Source organism: Clarias gariepinus, chromosome 2 (assembly GCF_024256425.1).
Source record: "Clarias gariepinus isolate MV-2021 ecotype Netherlands chromosome 2, CGAR_prim_01v2, whole genome shotgun sequence".
Classification (NCBI taxonomy): domain Eukaryota; kingdom Metazoa; phylum Chordata; class Actinopteri; order Siluriformes; family Clariidae; genus Clarias; species Clarias gariepinus.
Window position 1 is genome coordinate 16,246,890 of NC_071101.1, and position 16,870 is coordinate 16,263,759.

General features: G+C 39.0%; 1 protein-coding gene across 1 annotated transcript; it reads left to right on the top strand.

The window, feature by feature from the left end:
• The first annotated feature begins 995 nt into the window (after positions 1-995).
• Positions 996-14,932, top strand: etf1a (eukaryotic translation termination factor 1a). The gene is made up of 11 exons (XM_053489315.1): positions 996-1,133; positions 1,575-1,688; positions 4,601-4,776; positions 5,839-5,978; positions 7,889-8,027; positions 8,241-8,431; positions 10,746-10,875; positions 10,966-11,139; positions 11,753-11,817; positions 11,948-12,095; positions 13,599-14,932. Exons 2-11 carry the CDS (start codon positions 1,603-1,605, stop codon positions 13,679-13,681), a joined length of 1,332 nt encoding a protein of 443 aa, XP_053345290.1. The 5' UTR covers positions 996-1,133; positions 1,575-1,602; the 3' UTR covers positions 13,682-14,932.
• The last annotated feature ends 1,938 nt before the right edge of the window (positions 14,933-16,870 follow it).

A 16,870-nucleotide genomic window follows, 5' to 3' on the forward strand; every position in this document is an offset into this window, starting at 1 on the left:
ATCAAAAGTGTCAAAAGTGTTATGATCACTTTGAGTACTTAATGAGATTACATAATTCAAACATGACTTACAGCTGCTCATGGATGTTTATATAAATGTAGTAATATAAATTTGATTCATCTATTTTTCATGTTGAAGTGTGTATACGTTTTGGGTCCCTCTCACCCACTCATTACTCATGACCCAAACAGCTTAATCCTGTATATACTGTAGGCTCGAGGGGGCCTGGAGCCTATCTTAGGAGACTTAGGGCACAAGGCGGGGTACACTTTGGACACTCATCGCACGGCCCACACACACACACACACACACACAAACCCTCACACACGCATTCACACACTATTGGAAATTTGGGAACGCCAATTAGTCTAATTTGCATTTCTTTGGACTGTGGGAGGAAATGTGGGGGGAGTACCCAGAGGAAACCCACCAAGCACAGGGTGAACATGAAAAACCATGCACACAGACCCAAGGTGAGATTCAAACCCTCAACCCTGGAGGTAATACTAATAATTTACAAAGGGGCCTATAAAAATGAACACACAGATATCCTTTTTTAAAAACTCGAATTGACTTATGTCAGCAATGTGTAGTATTATGTTACTTCTAAAGATGTCATTAATCATGTTACCGTCAAAAGAGAGGCAGATTTATTTTTCATGTTGAAATGTGTATACATTTTTGGACCCGTCGGCACATTCAAAATAAGTCGACTACATTTCCCAGTTATTGTACTTCCGCTATCTCTTTAACAAACACGCTTTCAAACCAATCCTATTTTGCTAACTCACAAAGTCCAGTAAAGGGGTCGCTACAAATAAATTCTCAATAAAACACGTAGTGCCCTGGATAAAGCATAAAACCTATTATCTAAGTAGGACGCCTATGTAGGGGTAACAGAAACGTTTGAAGTTCACCCATGGTTTCTACGCGCGTAACCAGGAAGTGGAAGCGAGTCGAGTGTAAACCCCTCCTCCCACATGTGAGTCGCCTTTTGCACCACGCGCCGTCGGTGAGGAGAGAGACGGAACCGGCGGGGAAAAGCCGACGTCACACAGCCGACCAACAACACCCGATAGACCGGAGAAAAGCCAAAGATAGAGAGCGCGAGGAGGCGGCGGACACTGTTTCAGGTACAGGGGTTTGGTTAAAGAGATGTGAAGAATTTAGCGTTTAAAATAAATACTGAATGGTTCCGCGTTTCTAAGGGCAACCAGATTTTGGGTGGGAAGAAACGGAGGCCTAGGTTTACCGCGCACTTTTACACGGAACAAGGCTTAAAAACGTGTTCAGGGATTTATTTGTGATTTCTGGACATGGAGCTTAAACAAAGAGAGAAAAAAAGATTATTTTTTTGTTGTAGCCTGGTGCTACAGGCTGCGTCAGGTGAGAGTCGGAGAACTAGCGGTAACGCAGAGCGCCTAAAGCACAGCAGCATATGTTTCCCTAAAGCATTTTAAACTGGGCAGGAAATTGTGATTTAAATACACAAGAGTGTGTCTGTAATAATATTAAATTAGAGGTTTAACACAGTCTTTTCTACCCCTTCTTTCTTGCTTTTTTCCTTCCCCCAGGTGCTGAAGTGATTAGAGAGCAGGAAAGATGGCGGACGACCCGAGCGCAGCCGACAGAAACGTGGAAATCTGGAAAATTAAGAAGCTCATAAAGAGTTTGGAGGCTGCTAGAGGGTATGTCCAGACATTCCTGTGTCAACCTGGGTGTTTCCATTGATTCGTAAGACTTTTCTCGGTGCTAGCTGATACTGCTGGATGTTTAGCCGGGTTTTGCTAACTAGCTTGCTAAGTGTTAGCAGATTAGCCGGGCCTTGGGAGGGGAGTAGCGTTTAGCGGTAACGTTCCAGGAACCGGCAAATGAGGAGCGTGTCGGAAATGTATTTTGCTCACGGGGTAGATGTGGGATGTTGGTTGTTGCTAGGGGTAACTCGGTGGACTACCCGGTTGTGCGCCTGATTGAAAGTTGTACTACACGTCAAAAAGAATTTATAGAACTGAATTTAGTCTAATTTAATTTAATGAGAATTTCAGCACAGTGCAAGTGTGTGTGTGGCTTGGTTTAGCTAACTTGCAGTCCAGACTTGGTGTCTTCGGTCACGAGTTTGCGCTTTGTTTTGAATTCCTCTTAAGTAGACAAAGCTTACAAACTGGTTGTAGCCGGTACACGCGCTCAACATTCCCCTAAAACCGGCCCACGCGCCCAAAAACTGACTCAATGTAAAGCGCGAGCTCTCATTTGTTCACGTGACTCTTAATGTCACTCTTATTTGTCCGGTGCCTGCTTTGTGTGTGTGTGTTTGGGTGAAGTGTGTACATGTGTGGTGGTGGGACAATAGTGGCACCGGGCAGTCTGTGTTTAAATAAGCCATGTGGGAAAGCAGCACGCTTCACTGCTCTTTACTCTGCTTCCTTTTGCCAGGTAGTTATGAGCTAAGGACACACACACTTTAGACCTTCATGCAAGGACAGTGTGTGTTGGGTGGGTTTGTCATTTGACTATATGAAACATTTGGTTAGTGTGTTTTTGAAGTCCTTCCCGAAAAAGCACCTGGTCTATCATACAGAGAAAAGTATTGGACAGGAAAGGATTCACATGTGTTCCTAACCGACCACATACTTGCCGATCTGATCCGTGCTCCTTCTGAGGTTAACGAGCCAGCCATGCATCATTAAGATGAATTATCGACGGTGTGTGAGAAGAATATGATCTTTGATCCACAGGCGGATTTTCAAAATCATCATGTACAATCACTTGGTGGTTCTTTTGTGTAGTGTGTAGGTTTATCGCATCACTTTTCGTGCAGTATGTTTGCTTATATTGTTAAGCGTCCATCATAACATCTTTCATGTAGTGCATTATGCAAATAATTTCTATGGACTTTTTTCTTCTTTCTTCTTTAAACTAGGTAAATATTATGTGCCATTTAGAGAATGCTTCCTTGGCCATTCATGTCTGTTGTTTTGTTTTCAGATATAAAAAATCAACGTAGAATATTTGGTTTTATTGGCTTGTTTTATGTGATGATGCTTTTCATTTACATTTACATTTAGGCATTTGGCAGACACTCTTATCCAGTGCAACTTACAATTTTATCTCATTATACATCTGAGCAGTTGAGGGTTAAGGGCCTTGCTCAAGGGCCCAACAGTGGCAACTTGGTGGTTGTGGGGTTTGAACCTGGGATCTTCCGAACCGTAGTCCAATGCCTTAACCACTGAGCTACCCCTGACCCCAAATGTAATACTTTGAGGTGGAGAAAAATATATAACTGATATTTTACAATATATATTGTTTGGGGGTGGTCTCCTTTGCACGAGCATCTTTTTATTTTTTGCAGTTGAGAAGTGTTGTGGAGTCTTGGAACATTATATCTCGCAGGACTCAAAGAATGTATTAAATATACAAGCATTATAGCGCAATAATTCAGCCAATAGAGATTGTGTTTAGTTATACATTGTTTGAGAGATTCACATTTTGTGAAAAAAAACAACTTTTTTTTTGTTCATGCTTGAGTTGGATTTTTCATTTACTTAAACTCCAGTCCTTTTGAGAATTTCTGATTGTTCCAATTGTTTTTGCCTTTTGTGATGCAGTTTTTAGAAAAATAAAATGTTAATTATAAATAGAAAACGTAACACTTTTCATAATAAACCTTCCCAATATTGAAAAAGGAGATGCCTTGTCATTTGAGATTAGCCAGCACACATGCAGTGTAAAATATCTTTGTTTTACTCGGCTTATTAAAACTCTAAAAGCAAATAAGGAGCAAGTGGGGATGTGAGTTTACACACATCATAAATAGTGTGGGCTATTGTTTTTTCTTTTCATAAGAGGTTTTTGTTAGCTGTTTCACAGTTTAGTGCTATTGTACAGAGCTTGGAGTCATCTCACTTCCCTGAAATAGCTGCGCTATCAGACTCAACTCAAACATGTGTTGTGTTTGGTGTTGCTTGTGTGTATTTGCCACCTGATCGCTAAGCATCGTAACGTGCCTCAACTGTGAGATGCTACATTGTAAACCGTCCGTTTCTTGCTAAAAAAAACTTTCAACCGAATCACTGCGGTTAGTGGTAATGTTTGTGTTTAGGTTTCTTGTAAAGAGGTGGTCTGTTTCTTGTTATGGCTACACTGTCTCTAACCTGCATCAAACATTTCAAGGTTGTTTTGCATGTTCTCTGGAGACAAGAAATCAATGTTCACTTTCATTCTCAGCCATTAGTTTAAACCAGGTCTGAAAAAGTTATACAATTTCTTTACTCTTGAATGGAAAAATGGTTGATACATACATATACTTTCACAATGCAGCATACTTTATAAGTAGCACTGTGCCATCAAAGCAGTAGAGCCAAATTATAAAAAAAAAAACATTTTTTTTACTTACAGTAAAGATGGTTTTAGGTACGATTTTTTACATCAAAATTTTTTTACACATGGTAGAAAGAATTACATGAAGTGCAGAGATGTGAGAAGGACAAAATAGTAAAATAACACCTGAGAGCAGAACACTTTCATGGATTATAAGGCTTTGCTGTCTTAGGGTGTTTGTGTTAAGCATGCTGACCGAGTCTCTTTTTTTTCTCTCCAGTAATGGGACCAGTATGATTTCGTTGATCATCCCTCCTAAAGATCAGATTTCCAGAGTGGCCAAGATGCTGGCTGACGAGTTTGGTACAGCGTCCAACATCAAGAGCAGAGTCAACAGACTTTCTGTGCTGGGAGCCATCACCTCTGTACAGCAGAGACTTAAACTCTACAACAAAGGTGTGTGCGTGTTTATTTTATGAACAGCTTTACTTTCCTGTCTAAATGCCGAAGGAGCTGGACAGGTTGAGGTGTTCGGAGCAGTGGTATATAAAAACGCAGTTAAAGAAGTAATTGCAGGGGCATTCAAGTCAAACCGGTACTTGTCGTCTTAGGAGCAAAAGAATAAGGCGGACATTTACAGAAGACTTCAGGCACAGTACAGTGATGAGACTCCTAGCCGAAGTAAAACATTCGAATGGTGAAAAGGTGTTAGAGTGCATACTGGGTACAGAAGGAACTCTCTGCCTTCGATCGGCACAGAAGACTGCTAATCTGCAGTGAGTTGAAGGAACGTTTTGGAATGCGAGGCAGGCAGTCTGATCATGGCTCCGATGTACTGAGAGAACTTTCTACCTTGATTGTATCCAAGCACTTTTGAAATACTGGGATAAGTACATTAGTGTAGCAGGGGATTATATAGAGAAATCAAGTGAGTTATTACTCTCATAACTGTTATTTTATTCTGCCTAATCGAAAGTCATGTTACCATTCCTAGTATAATGTATACATTAAATGTAATAGGGCTGTGATTAATGACTGTTTTGATGGTTGATTAATTTATTATGCATTTAGTTAGTGGCTCTTATTTAGCCATCAGTGTTTAAATTTAGCTTGAGGTTGTTTAGGACATGCGATAATTAACACAGACAAATAGCTTTAGATACTGCATTCACTACTGTGTCTTTTAATTAACTCTTCTGCGCAGACATGAGAGAAATAAGTTTGCAATATTTAATTCAACTGTGCAGTGTGACTTCATCTCCCAGCGAATATATAGCCTTTTTGTTCAGAAATTTCATTATAACTTTTGACTTCCATTGAATGATTAGCTCATTGACCAGTAAAAATGCTGAAGCCAGTTAAGCCGACCTTTTGGTTGATGGTTTTTCATATACTCTTGTCGTAACATTCAGGAGGAAATACCCATCTTGTACACAGTTTAGTGCATTTCTGTCTGCAGGGTTTATGTGCTTTTCATGTTGGCATACATGATTTCTAAAATATAAATACTTTTTGCAGTGCCCCCAAATGGTCTGGTAGTCTACTGTGGCACCATTGTGACTGAAGAAGGCAAAGAGAAGAAAGTCAACATTGACTTTGAGCCTTTCAAACCTATCAATACCTCGCTTTATCTCTGTGACAATAAATTTCACACTGAGGTAAGTACTAAACAAGTGTGAGTTTCTGCTTAATAGCACAGCTTTTGTGTATGTAAGTGAGATAATTGTGTGAAACTGTAAATGCTTTTGAAAACATGTGCATGCTTTGTTTTTAATGAATAGCGCTCATTCAGGGAAAACTTGAGCAGTAATGTAAATCACATTAATGTGATAAGCAAATGATGGTAGGTGTAGAAATACTGTCTTTCGGAAATCCTGTCTGCTACATGTTCGTGTAACACATTGTTGCTCTTGATGGAATATAATTTCGGCAATAAAGTTACCACAAAGTATTAGCCCATAAAAGTAGACGTCATTATCTAAGTGAATAATAATATAAAGCAGTATAGGCAAATTGAAACCTATCAGTGCTTCACAATGGAAGGTAATCTGAGTTAAGCGGTTTATAATGTCTGTGTTAGGCAGTATGGCCATGATTTCAAACATACTACTGACATCTAAACCATACATTTTTTTCCCCACCCATCTTAAGAAAAAGCTAAACTCTGCAATGTTTCCTCCCACAAAGGCTGGTACACTATTATCTCACCGCTCCCCTTGCTGTTATCTACTTTATCTGTTTATAAACAGTTGGACTGGTGTTCACTCTCTTTACTCCAACGGCTATGGGGCGAGTTCACACAGCTCGTCCGTGTTGGAAACCAACTGAGTAGATCATTTAATTTGGTTTAGTTTAATGCAAATTTTCCCACCGAAGGAAAAATAAACAAGGTTAAAATTCAATCTTTCTGTGGAAGAAAAAGAATCACAGTTTGTATTTTCATAACGTTTGACTTTTTCCTTTTTTCCGCCTATTAAAAAGTTGCTGCGTATTGTCATAATGTTTGCATATATTATCTCTACATTCTTTTTCTTTTCCTGCTCAGAATGATTTGTCTGCTGTAGAAAAAATCGTTCTGAATAAATTTGCCTGTTAAACCAGAGTAAATGGGAACTATCTAGAGGTGGGAAACATCAGACAACTTGCCACATGGTTCCAATCTAAGTCCAATGAATTGTTAGAATCAGGCATTTGGATTTGTTCCTCTATCAATTTTTAAGCTTTATGCTATAAAGCTGAGAAAGTATCAATTATAAATTGTACATATGCAATGATATGGTCATGTGGTGGCTTGCTAGTGTGAACATGCAGTAAGTCTTTTAGGGCATTTTCACATTAGGCATGATTAATTTGTACCATACCCAAGAACGATTGCTTCGCCTCCACCCTTTCTCCCTGGACAGTGTTCACATTATTTTTTGTTGTTGTTCTACTTACTCCGGTGCATTTGCATATTTATACTCTCCGAAACAGCAAGTGGTAGTGTGCAAAAGGGGAGAAGAGATGAGGAGGTTGATGTTTGTGCTATACATGATGAATCGATATTTCGGGGTAAGAAAAAATTCGAGCAAACGTCCTTATGAGCCCTTCCTACTTTTATTAGCTATGGGTGTGTAGGTCAGATGAGATTGGTGTGTGCAGATTTTGGAGGAGGCCGATGGCACTGATGACATCGCGTCTAAACAGCTTTCTGCTTCCATGCCTGACTTCCATATCTGATTTGATCTGGGCCTGTATCGTTCTCGCCACCTTTTCAAACAGGTTTGGGGACGGTTATCAAGCCTGGAACGAGTGTATTCTCACGGATCAAAATGTACCCCAAAAACAATCCAGCGACCCTAATGTGAAAACGACCATATTTTTTTTTCTCAGCTCCATTATACCAGCATATGTGAGACTGTTAGGCTTATCATAGTAGGTATCGTAGTACACCATCTGTGTGCGGGGTTATTCCAATGCCCTTATCCCTGACCGTTGTGTTTTGTAGTGTTTTGGCACTATACACACAATGTTTGAGTTTGACACTTTGTTTCCTGTCATTTCAGTATTATTTTTCTTCCTTTTCTAGGCGCTCACGGCGTTGTTGTCCGATGACAGCAAGTTTGGCTTCATCGTCATCGATGGTAGCGGCGCGCTATTCGGGACCTTACAGGGCAACACCAGAGAAGTGCTGCACAAATTCACAGTGGACCTACCCAAAAAACACGGTACGCAACACACTCGTGTACTAATAAACACACACACACACACACACACACACGTCCCTATCGAGTAGCTCTAAATGGTAATTATCTCGATAGCGGTGTCCTCTTACTACAGTGTCACTTTCATCTACTGTGTTGGAACTTGAATACTTAATCAGTAAAACCTTGTGCTGTTGGAGGAGAAAGCTGATTTCTCTCTCTCTGTGTCTCTCTCAGGTCGTGGAGGACAGTCTGCGCTCCGTTTTGCACGATTGAGAATGGAGAAGAGACATAACTACGTGCGTAAAGTGGCAGAGACAGCGGTCCAGCTCTTCGTGTCCAACGACAAAGTCAACGTAGCTGGTTTGGTGCTGGCTGGCTCTGCAGACTTCAAGACTGAACTCAGCCAGTCCGACATGTTTGATCCGGTACAAGTCAAAACAGTTTTCAGTTACTCGCAGTGTTTGGTTCAGTTCTTATCAGCACAAAATACTGGAATTCTGACACCAGAATGAGTGATCATTGTTGGATTTTATATTAATGCCTGTTTTTTATTTTTATTTTATTTACTGTGTACCATATTACAGGTTTCAGTAATTACTAAAAAAAAAAACATTCAAATTCTGAGGCTCAGTACATAGCATCCTTTTTGTGTACCAATTATTTCATCGTAGCATCATCAGTTTTTTTAATCGGAACACCTCATGTTTAGATTAATCAGGATGATTGCTTTAATTGCCATGACTGACTGTCCTGTAAGTCGATTAAATAATTAGAAGATTTAAAAGTAAAAGTGCAGGTGATTCTTGTTTGGTCTTATTATAAAACATGTTCTCTAATATTTGAGTATGGATTTTTTTAGCTTCAGCTGGTATTTTAGCTTCTAATATGGCCTTAGAGTTTCAGATCCTCTTATTTTATTTTTTCACATATTTTAATTTTTTTTCGAATTTCACAGTAATCACAATAATTCTGTCTATGATTTCAACCTGAATTGCCAATGCTTTTTCTTGGCTTGTGTATATACTATATTAAGCCATTTTAACAACTCTAATATAGTCAAAGTCTTGACATTCTCAGAATTAAGTCTTTATTTCAGATTAGCTTAACGTAAAGGTTATGCCCAGTCATTGCTTAGTTTTTTATTTCTGTCTCTTTATTGCGCTCTCGTATTTCACTTATCCAGAAGCCTGTGAGAAGGTTGCAGCTTTGATCTAATTAGTTTGCTTGCCCATACGTGATCAGACAGTACGAAGAGAGATTCCCTTCCCGATTTAATATCCCAGACATGTGTCCTGTAATTCTTTACTCAGTCTTGGATCGATAAATAATTTTTTATCATGTGATATAGTGTTGTACATGCTGACCTTCTTAAACATTGCCTCAGTATTGTTTATCTTGCTGGACTCTCAGCTGTCCTTTAATGCCTCTTACTTCTTCACACCTCTGGCAAGTCATCAGCGATATTCCCATAACAGGCTCTTCCTCTCCTTACTTTGCTTTGACAAGTCCAAGTGTAGTGGTATTTGACGCGTTTGATCAGCTGGGTGTTCTGGCATAGCATTTCTCCTTAGGTTTACTACTCTAAACATGTGATTCCTAGAGCTTTATTCTTTGCTTACAAATCTGGAATCAAAGCAAAAGCAGTTGCAAATGTTTGCATTTTAGATTACATTTCTTTGCTACCCATTACGTGAGACTGTCGCAGTGTCTCTCCACAGTCCTGTGGGAATTCTTTTAAGTAGTGCTTAACATGCCCGGAGATAACCACGGTATAACAGCTGTCCCTGTTCCCTTGCAGCTTTAATCTCAGTTTGTACATTTCGTCCTGAACCGTACACGTATCCAAATGCTGCAACTCCTGCACCATCTGTTTAGCACCTTTTTTTGTAATAAATTGCAAAGAATGAAAATAAGTCCATCAGAGGGATGACCCATGTTAGATGTTTTGGAGATGAAGTCTAAGAGGCCAGATTGTTTAGAGGAGAGATGGTGAATTTATTGGTAGAAGGAGGTTGCTGAGCTTGGAACTGCCAGACAGGAGGTCTAGAGAAAGACCAAAGAGGAGATTTATGGATGCAGTGACAGAGGACATGAAGTGTGAGAGAAGAGGATGGGGTTAGATGGAGGCAGATGATTGGCTGTGGCGACCCCTGAAAGGGAACAGGCGAAAGAAGAATTTTTGCAAGAGCTTTGTATTTGGTATTTGACTCACCATCCTAGCAGTATGACTGTCCCGATAATGAGAAATTCACAGTGGAGGTTGTGAAGACATTAAATATTAGGCCGGGTTTCAGTAGCTTGGCTGGTCAGTCATTTGCAAGTTGACAAGCACACTGGTGATGGCCAGGGTTTTAGCATGAAAGTTGAAGCTTTTGACCATGTTTGAGAAAAATATACTGACTAGTGGATGAGACACCTGGATGGACATAAAAAAATATTTTTAGTTGGAGATAGCTCTCAGTGGATTATCAGATGATATTGTGTGAGGGAAGCCATTGACCAAAGTGAAAATCTTGTAGAAATAGATTTTAGTTGGAAATGTTAACCTGTTTTTTTATTTTTTTTATTAAACTATAAATCTTGGACACAATGAAGCACATGATTATTAGGCTCTGGCTGTGCTAGGAAGTGGCTTGGTAGCTGCTCTTAGTTCTTAGTGCTCTTAGTGTGTATGCAAAGTTTAGTCTGTGTAGTGACATAAAGAAATGTGGCTAATTTGTGTGCTTTGTTTTATTGCAGAGGTTACAGGCAAAGGTGCTGAAGCTTGTGGACATCTCGTACGGAGGAGAGAATGGTTTCAATCAGGCCATCGAGCTGTCGGCCGAGGTCCTCTCCAACGTCAAATTCATCCAGGAGAAGAAGCTAATAGGTATGCAGAGTGATGTTTTTGGAAATGGTAGGATTTTGGTTTGTATTAATATAGCAAGCCTGATCTTTAAGGGCTCCTTCTGTGCCTCAGGTCGCTATTTTGATGAGATCAGCCAGGACACGGGGAAGTACTGTTTCGGGGTCGAGGATACGCTTAAGGCCCTGGAGATGGGAGCGGTGGAGATCCTTATTGTTTACGAGAACCTGGACACCATGAGATACATCCTACGAGTACATGGGGCTGAGGTCAACGGAGCAGAAAACGGTACACACATACACGCCACTACGCCATGATCATCCTGTGAGTACAACAAATAGAAAAGAGCAGACCCGTACACAAACACTGGTGTCAGTGCACACACACTTAGACTCTTTAGATACATAAGCTACATGAGTATACACAAGCTTGGCTACACACTGAGATGTGATACATGTTTGCAGTGAGTAGAAAGAAGTCAAGGGCAGGACACCGAGTTGTTTTAGAGCAGGATCAGGTGTGTGTAGTGTTTTGCTTGCATTCCTGACACTGGCCTTTCAGATTAAAACAGAATAACTTACTTAGGTCTGTGCTGCTAGGCTCACACTTGGTTAAATTGAGCAAGCTAAAAGGAAGCGGTGTATTTGAGTCACTTTTTGTTTGGTGAAGTTCACATTTGTACATTTTAAAGCGAATTTAATGTTTCTTCCAAAAGATTGGTGTTGCATGTAGGTGATCTAAAAATGCTTAAAAGCTGTTGCGATCAATCGTGATCCAGTATGCAAATTGTTCTAGTTTTAACAGAAGTGTACAAATGTTGGGTTTTATGTCAAACGTTCACACTTCAAATATGTAAAACTATCAAATCAGATCGGATAATTTCACTCCTGTCTGTTTTCAGATGAGAAGACCATTTATTTAACACCTGAGCAAGAGAAGGACAAATCCCACTTCACAGACAAGGAGGTGTGTTTGTTTGTTTGTTTGTTTGTTTATTTATTTATTTATTTAAAGAGAGAAACTAAATAGTGCTTTGTAAATTGTGATAATACTAAATCAAATATTGTGTGTCTTTGTTCATTTGCCCATCCATTAGACGGGACAGGAGCACGAGCTAATTGAGTGCATGCCGCTGCTGGAGTGGTTTGCTAATAACTATAAGAAGTTTGGAGCCACGCTGGAGATCGTCACAGACAAAAGTCAAGAGGGTTCGCAGTTTGTAAAGGGATTTGGAGGAATTGGAGGTGGGTACCCAGGCCTATGTGTTAAGGCTTTTTACTATATATATATTTTTTAATTATATTTACAGTTCATTTAATACATGTTGTAAAAGCATAAGGCAGAAGGCTCTGAAAGATTGCAGATTTCTAGTTAGAAGCACAGTTATATGTACAGAGTAGAGATGTGCATAGGTATTCAAATACCTGGTTAATCTTTTTAAATGGTGTAATCAGTGTTCAGGTATTCCTTATGCCTTACATTCATAAATACTCTCGTCTCTCCGTCTGAATGTAAACCAATATTAGGTTGGATATACAAATATTTAAATTTAGCAGAAGGCACATCTCTACTTGTTTATTGTTAAGACTTTTCACTTGGTCTATTTCAGTTTTTTAATATTTGAAAAGTGAAACTTGTACACTAGATTAATCTGATAAAATGTAAAGTGAAATATTTCTATAAATATATATATTTTTTCTAATTTTGGTGTGGTGTACGGCTCATGAAAATCAAACATTCAGTACGTCGAAATATTTAAATATTTCTAGTATCAATAAAAAAAGAAAGCACAAATTATTGCATCAGTGTGACATTGCATAAAGGCGATCTGCCTTTACCACTGCTGAGGATAAAGACCTACACTCGAGGTACGTCGAGTGTTTCTCATCTTCCTCTTGACCATAGTCTTTAGACTTTGGTGAGGTGGCTGTCTAGTCAAGCACAGTAATATCATGGTTATCAAACCAGTTAGTAGTAGTTTTGGCACTGTGGGCATCTTCAAAAAGCTTGTCAGTAGACAAAAGCAGGAAATGCTCTAAAATTTTCTGGTGGACGGTTGGTAGACTGTGGACTGTGGCCTAACACCACTCCTTGTGAAGCTTTCCTAAGGTCTTGAATCGGTTTAGCTTACCAATTTTGTGGCTGTGGTCATTTTTGTTGCTATGGCACCTTTTCCTACCATGAATATGCTTCAATAACTTTTGTGGCTTACCCTTTTTGTGAAGGGTGTTGATCACCTGGAGAACTATAAGGTCAGCAGACAGCCCCATGCATGTACTGAACTAGACCGAGAATAAAAAATTTATTTATTTAGTTTTTTCATGAGCTGTGCATTGTAATCACTGAAATTAAAACTGAAAACAAAAAAGGCTTGAAATATTATGCATAATAAATGTTCATATACTTGTCAATATTCCATGTTCAAAATACCCTGTATTTTGAGTAAATCTTGTTTGTTTAAATCGAAGACTATATTTAATTTTTTAAAAAAAATTTGCGATCATTGACTGGATAAATCATCCAGTGCTTCTTTCAGACCCTTTCATAAGATTTAAGAAGGCTTTCAAAAGGTTTAAAAATATCTAAGATGAACAGCTTCTTTGGGGGTTCCAGAAAAACCGAAGCAGAGAAGCTACACCAAACCAAATGCTTTTAAACCTTTCATTAATCCTGAATAATTAAAAAGCATGACCACCAAATGCAAGTTTTCTTTTGCTCACTGAATCTCTTGTGTCTTTCTCTCTCAGGTATTCTGCGATACAGAGTGGATTTCCAGGGGATGGAATACCAGGGGGAAGACGACGAGTTTTTCGATTTGGATGACTACTAGGTAGTCTGAGACTGAAGGGAGAAGCAAAATGAAAAAGTATGATAGGAAAAAAATCCAGAAAGAAATATCTTTCTTTTGCAGCAAGCAAGTGTGTGGACCCTAATTAACCACAAACACATACACACACAAACACGCACACACACACACACAGGCAGTTTCAGAAGTCGAAGAGGAATTAACTGTCAATCAGATGAAGGACTGCGCCCTTCATGAATAACAAATCTGCTCCTGCCTTAGAGCGCTCTGATTGGATAAGACTTTGCCTCATTTTGTTTATTCATTCCCTTTTGAATGCAAAAAGCAACAGCACGTCCCCATGATGTAACTCTGATCAGCCCAACAAAGACCCATCTCTGGACTCACTCCTCATATAAAGAAATTATATCTCCCTCCTTCAGATCGCTCTCCCATCCTTACCTCACTGGGTCCTTTTTGCATTTCCTTTTTTTTTTTTTTTTTTTTTTACTGGCAACTGCTGCTGCTGTGTTTTATGACTTTTTTTTTTTTTTTTTTACCTGGGTTTCTGTAGCGAAAGGGGGGAACAAAAAAGTATTAAATTTGAACTGCTTAAAATCCAAAATCCATACATGTGACCTGGTTTGTTCTTAGTTTTTCTATTTGTTTGTTTCTTTTCCTTTGCCCTGGAACATAGAAGGATAATGGTCTTATATAAAAAACTTTGTCGATCTTCGTTGATTTTTTTTCCCTCCACCAAGATGGAGAAATTGTTCGCTTTGCAAGTCTTTTGTGCTCAAATCATGCAGAAAGACAGATTTCACAAGGCTCTGAAGTCACTTGTCATAATTAAGAGCCTGAAATGGACGTTGAAGACTTTTACAAATGAAAGATCAGAGTTTGGTTTTTGTTCCCGACCAGATTTGTGTTACCATGGAGTTGTATCTAGCCAAAGCTGATATTGCCAATGACCAATATTACATATGAGACTTTTGTTAATTTTGGACAAGAAAATAAACAGAATCCCGCTGAATTCAGCAGGGGTCCCATAACACAAGTACATGTGATCAATCATAAGCAAGCTAAACTTGCAACAAGTGTTTTGTGTTTTTTAGACCTATGCTTACGCCTTTGGCTTAAAAAAAAATGTACTGTACAATTGAATCGTGTGAGCTCCACACATCTTAAACGCTCCACCTGTAATTATGGTGTCTTTCATGATAGTTTGGCGTTTGTTAAAGTGTCATGACTGTGCGCTGTTTCAGTTAAAACTAAACCAGAGTAATTTTTTTAAGAGCCTGTTGTGTTGGACTGGTTTTCTTTTCCATGCGTGCTATTCAGCAAATCATGTCTGTCCTGAAAGCTGCTCATAAATGAAAAATGAAGCGCACTACGTTTCCATTTAGTTTGTCTTTATTTGAAATCGAACCCCTGTGCTTCAAGTGTGTAAATGTTTCAGGATTATGAAAGCATTTACAATCTGCTATCAGAGTTGGAAAATTTGGAATAATACAGTCTTGATAACGTGTGATCAGTTTATGATCATGTGCATATTTCAGTGTGTTCTTACTACACCATTGGATTTATTTGTAGCCATTGGTAAGGCTTTCCTACAAAGCTCTTACAGTCTGGCTATTCATACACGCAGGCTCTTTTAGTTAAATGGACTAAGTGGATTTTGGAATAAAAAGAAAAAATTCGTTAGTAGGATATCTGTGATATAAGATTTTGTTCATCAATTTAGTTAAAATCCATGGATACGTTTTTGATTCAGGCATTTGAAATGATTTAGGCTTTTAAAAAAAAGATGATAAACATTAAATACTTTACTGGAGTAAGACAGGACCCTTTAAATGATCACACAGTTACATAGCATTTTCATGGTAGCCAAGAATGTTATTTGGAACCAGACGGAGTCTTTTAGTATGACTGCAGACATTTGAAAGGAAATGACATGCAGTGTATGTTATATAATTAGAGAAGAAAGTTGCAGAATTTTCACTAAAGATTTAGTTTTTAGACCTTCCAGAGAAAAACACATTAGTCATCATGTATTTAGTGCAGAGGGATAGTTTGTGGTTAGCATTTACCGTCCCGTTTCAACCTGAGCTCACAGTAATGAGATGACCTGGCATACCATCAAAGGTGTATTCTGCCTTGTGTGCAGTGTTCTCAGCTCAGGGTCAAACTGTTAACTGGAGATTAATGACGGAAATTAAGTTATGATTAGAGCAAAGGGTGGATAAATAAATCACAGCTCTGTTTCTCAGTCTGAGTGCTTGCATTTTATTTTATGTCATGTCATTCCATTCCGGTGGCATCAGCACGATACACTTCAAGAGCTCCAGATTCTGTTTTACGTTTACAGAGTTTTGCAGACTAGATTTTATCCACAGCGGCTTGCAGTGTATCTTGTTCTCCATCTGGGTAATTGAGGGTTAAAGCTGTTGCGCCCAACACTGGTAGCTTGGTGGTGCTCTTGATCTGTTGTTTAATGGCTTTAACATTGAGTTACCTCTGACAGTTATTTGTGGTTGTCGCATTGAGAATAATTTTTTGGGAAAAGTCTGATCTGTGACTTTGTAAACTGTTGGGAAAACTTTAATGGCTGATGGGTGTCAAAAGCCCAGAAATCATCAGTTTCTGAAATTCTTAAAGCAGCCCATCTAGCATCATATTGTTCCTCTTTTATTGTTTTCTGAACTTTTAAACCTGTACCTGCATGATTTATTCCATGGTACTGCCCCCGTAACTGGATCAATCAGCAGGTGTTCCTATTAAACTGGACGGGGAGTGTATCTGTATTCCGGTTTGTAGCTGCTAGTTGATGAGAAACCCTAGCAACACGCCGAGCCAATCAGAAAACAGCATGCCGTCGCAAAACCACGCCCCTTTGACTTGATTTAGCCAATCGGGCGTTCGGTGCATTTGTACGAAGTGACGTCAGCGCTTTCGGTACGTAAAGAAGCCAGAAGCGATAATCAACACTCAACACAGGAAGCCATGAGGACACCTTCACGTGCCGATGAAATACAGTCTTAATTCATTAAAAAAAACAGAAGGATCTGTGTTTTACATTTAAGTTTATATTTTAGGATATATTTGTCTCTCTTCTATTAAAATGTTAAATATATGTGATTATGGAAGTGTATTTCTAGATAGTTACATACATACACAGATTGTGTGTGTGAATAAAAATGGACCAATGCACCAATTACCATGTAAACAAAAGAA

Coding starts and splice junctions, on each gene's coding strand:
- etf1a (XM_053489315.1), top strand. CDS start 1,603: ATGGCGGACGACCCGAGCGCAGCCGACAGAAACGTGGAAATCTGGAAA. Junction 4,777..5,838: donor ACTTAAACTCTACAACAAAG/GTGTGTGCGTGT, acceptor TACTTTTTGCAG/TGCCCCCAAATGGTCTGGTA. Junction 8,028..8,240: donor GGACCTACCCAAAAAACACG/GTACGCAACACA, acceptor TGTCTCTCTCAG/GTCGTGGAGGACAGTCTGCG.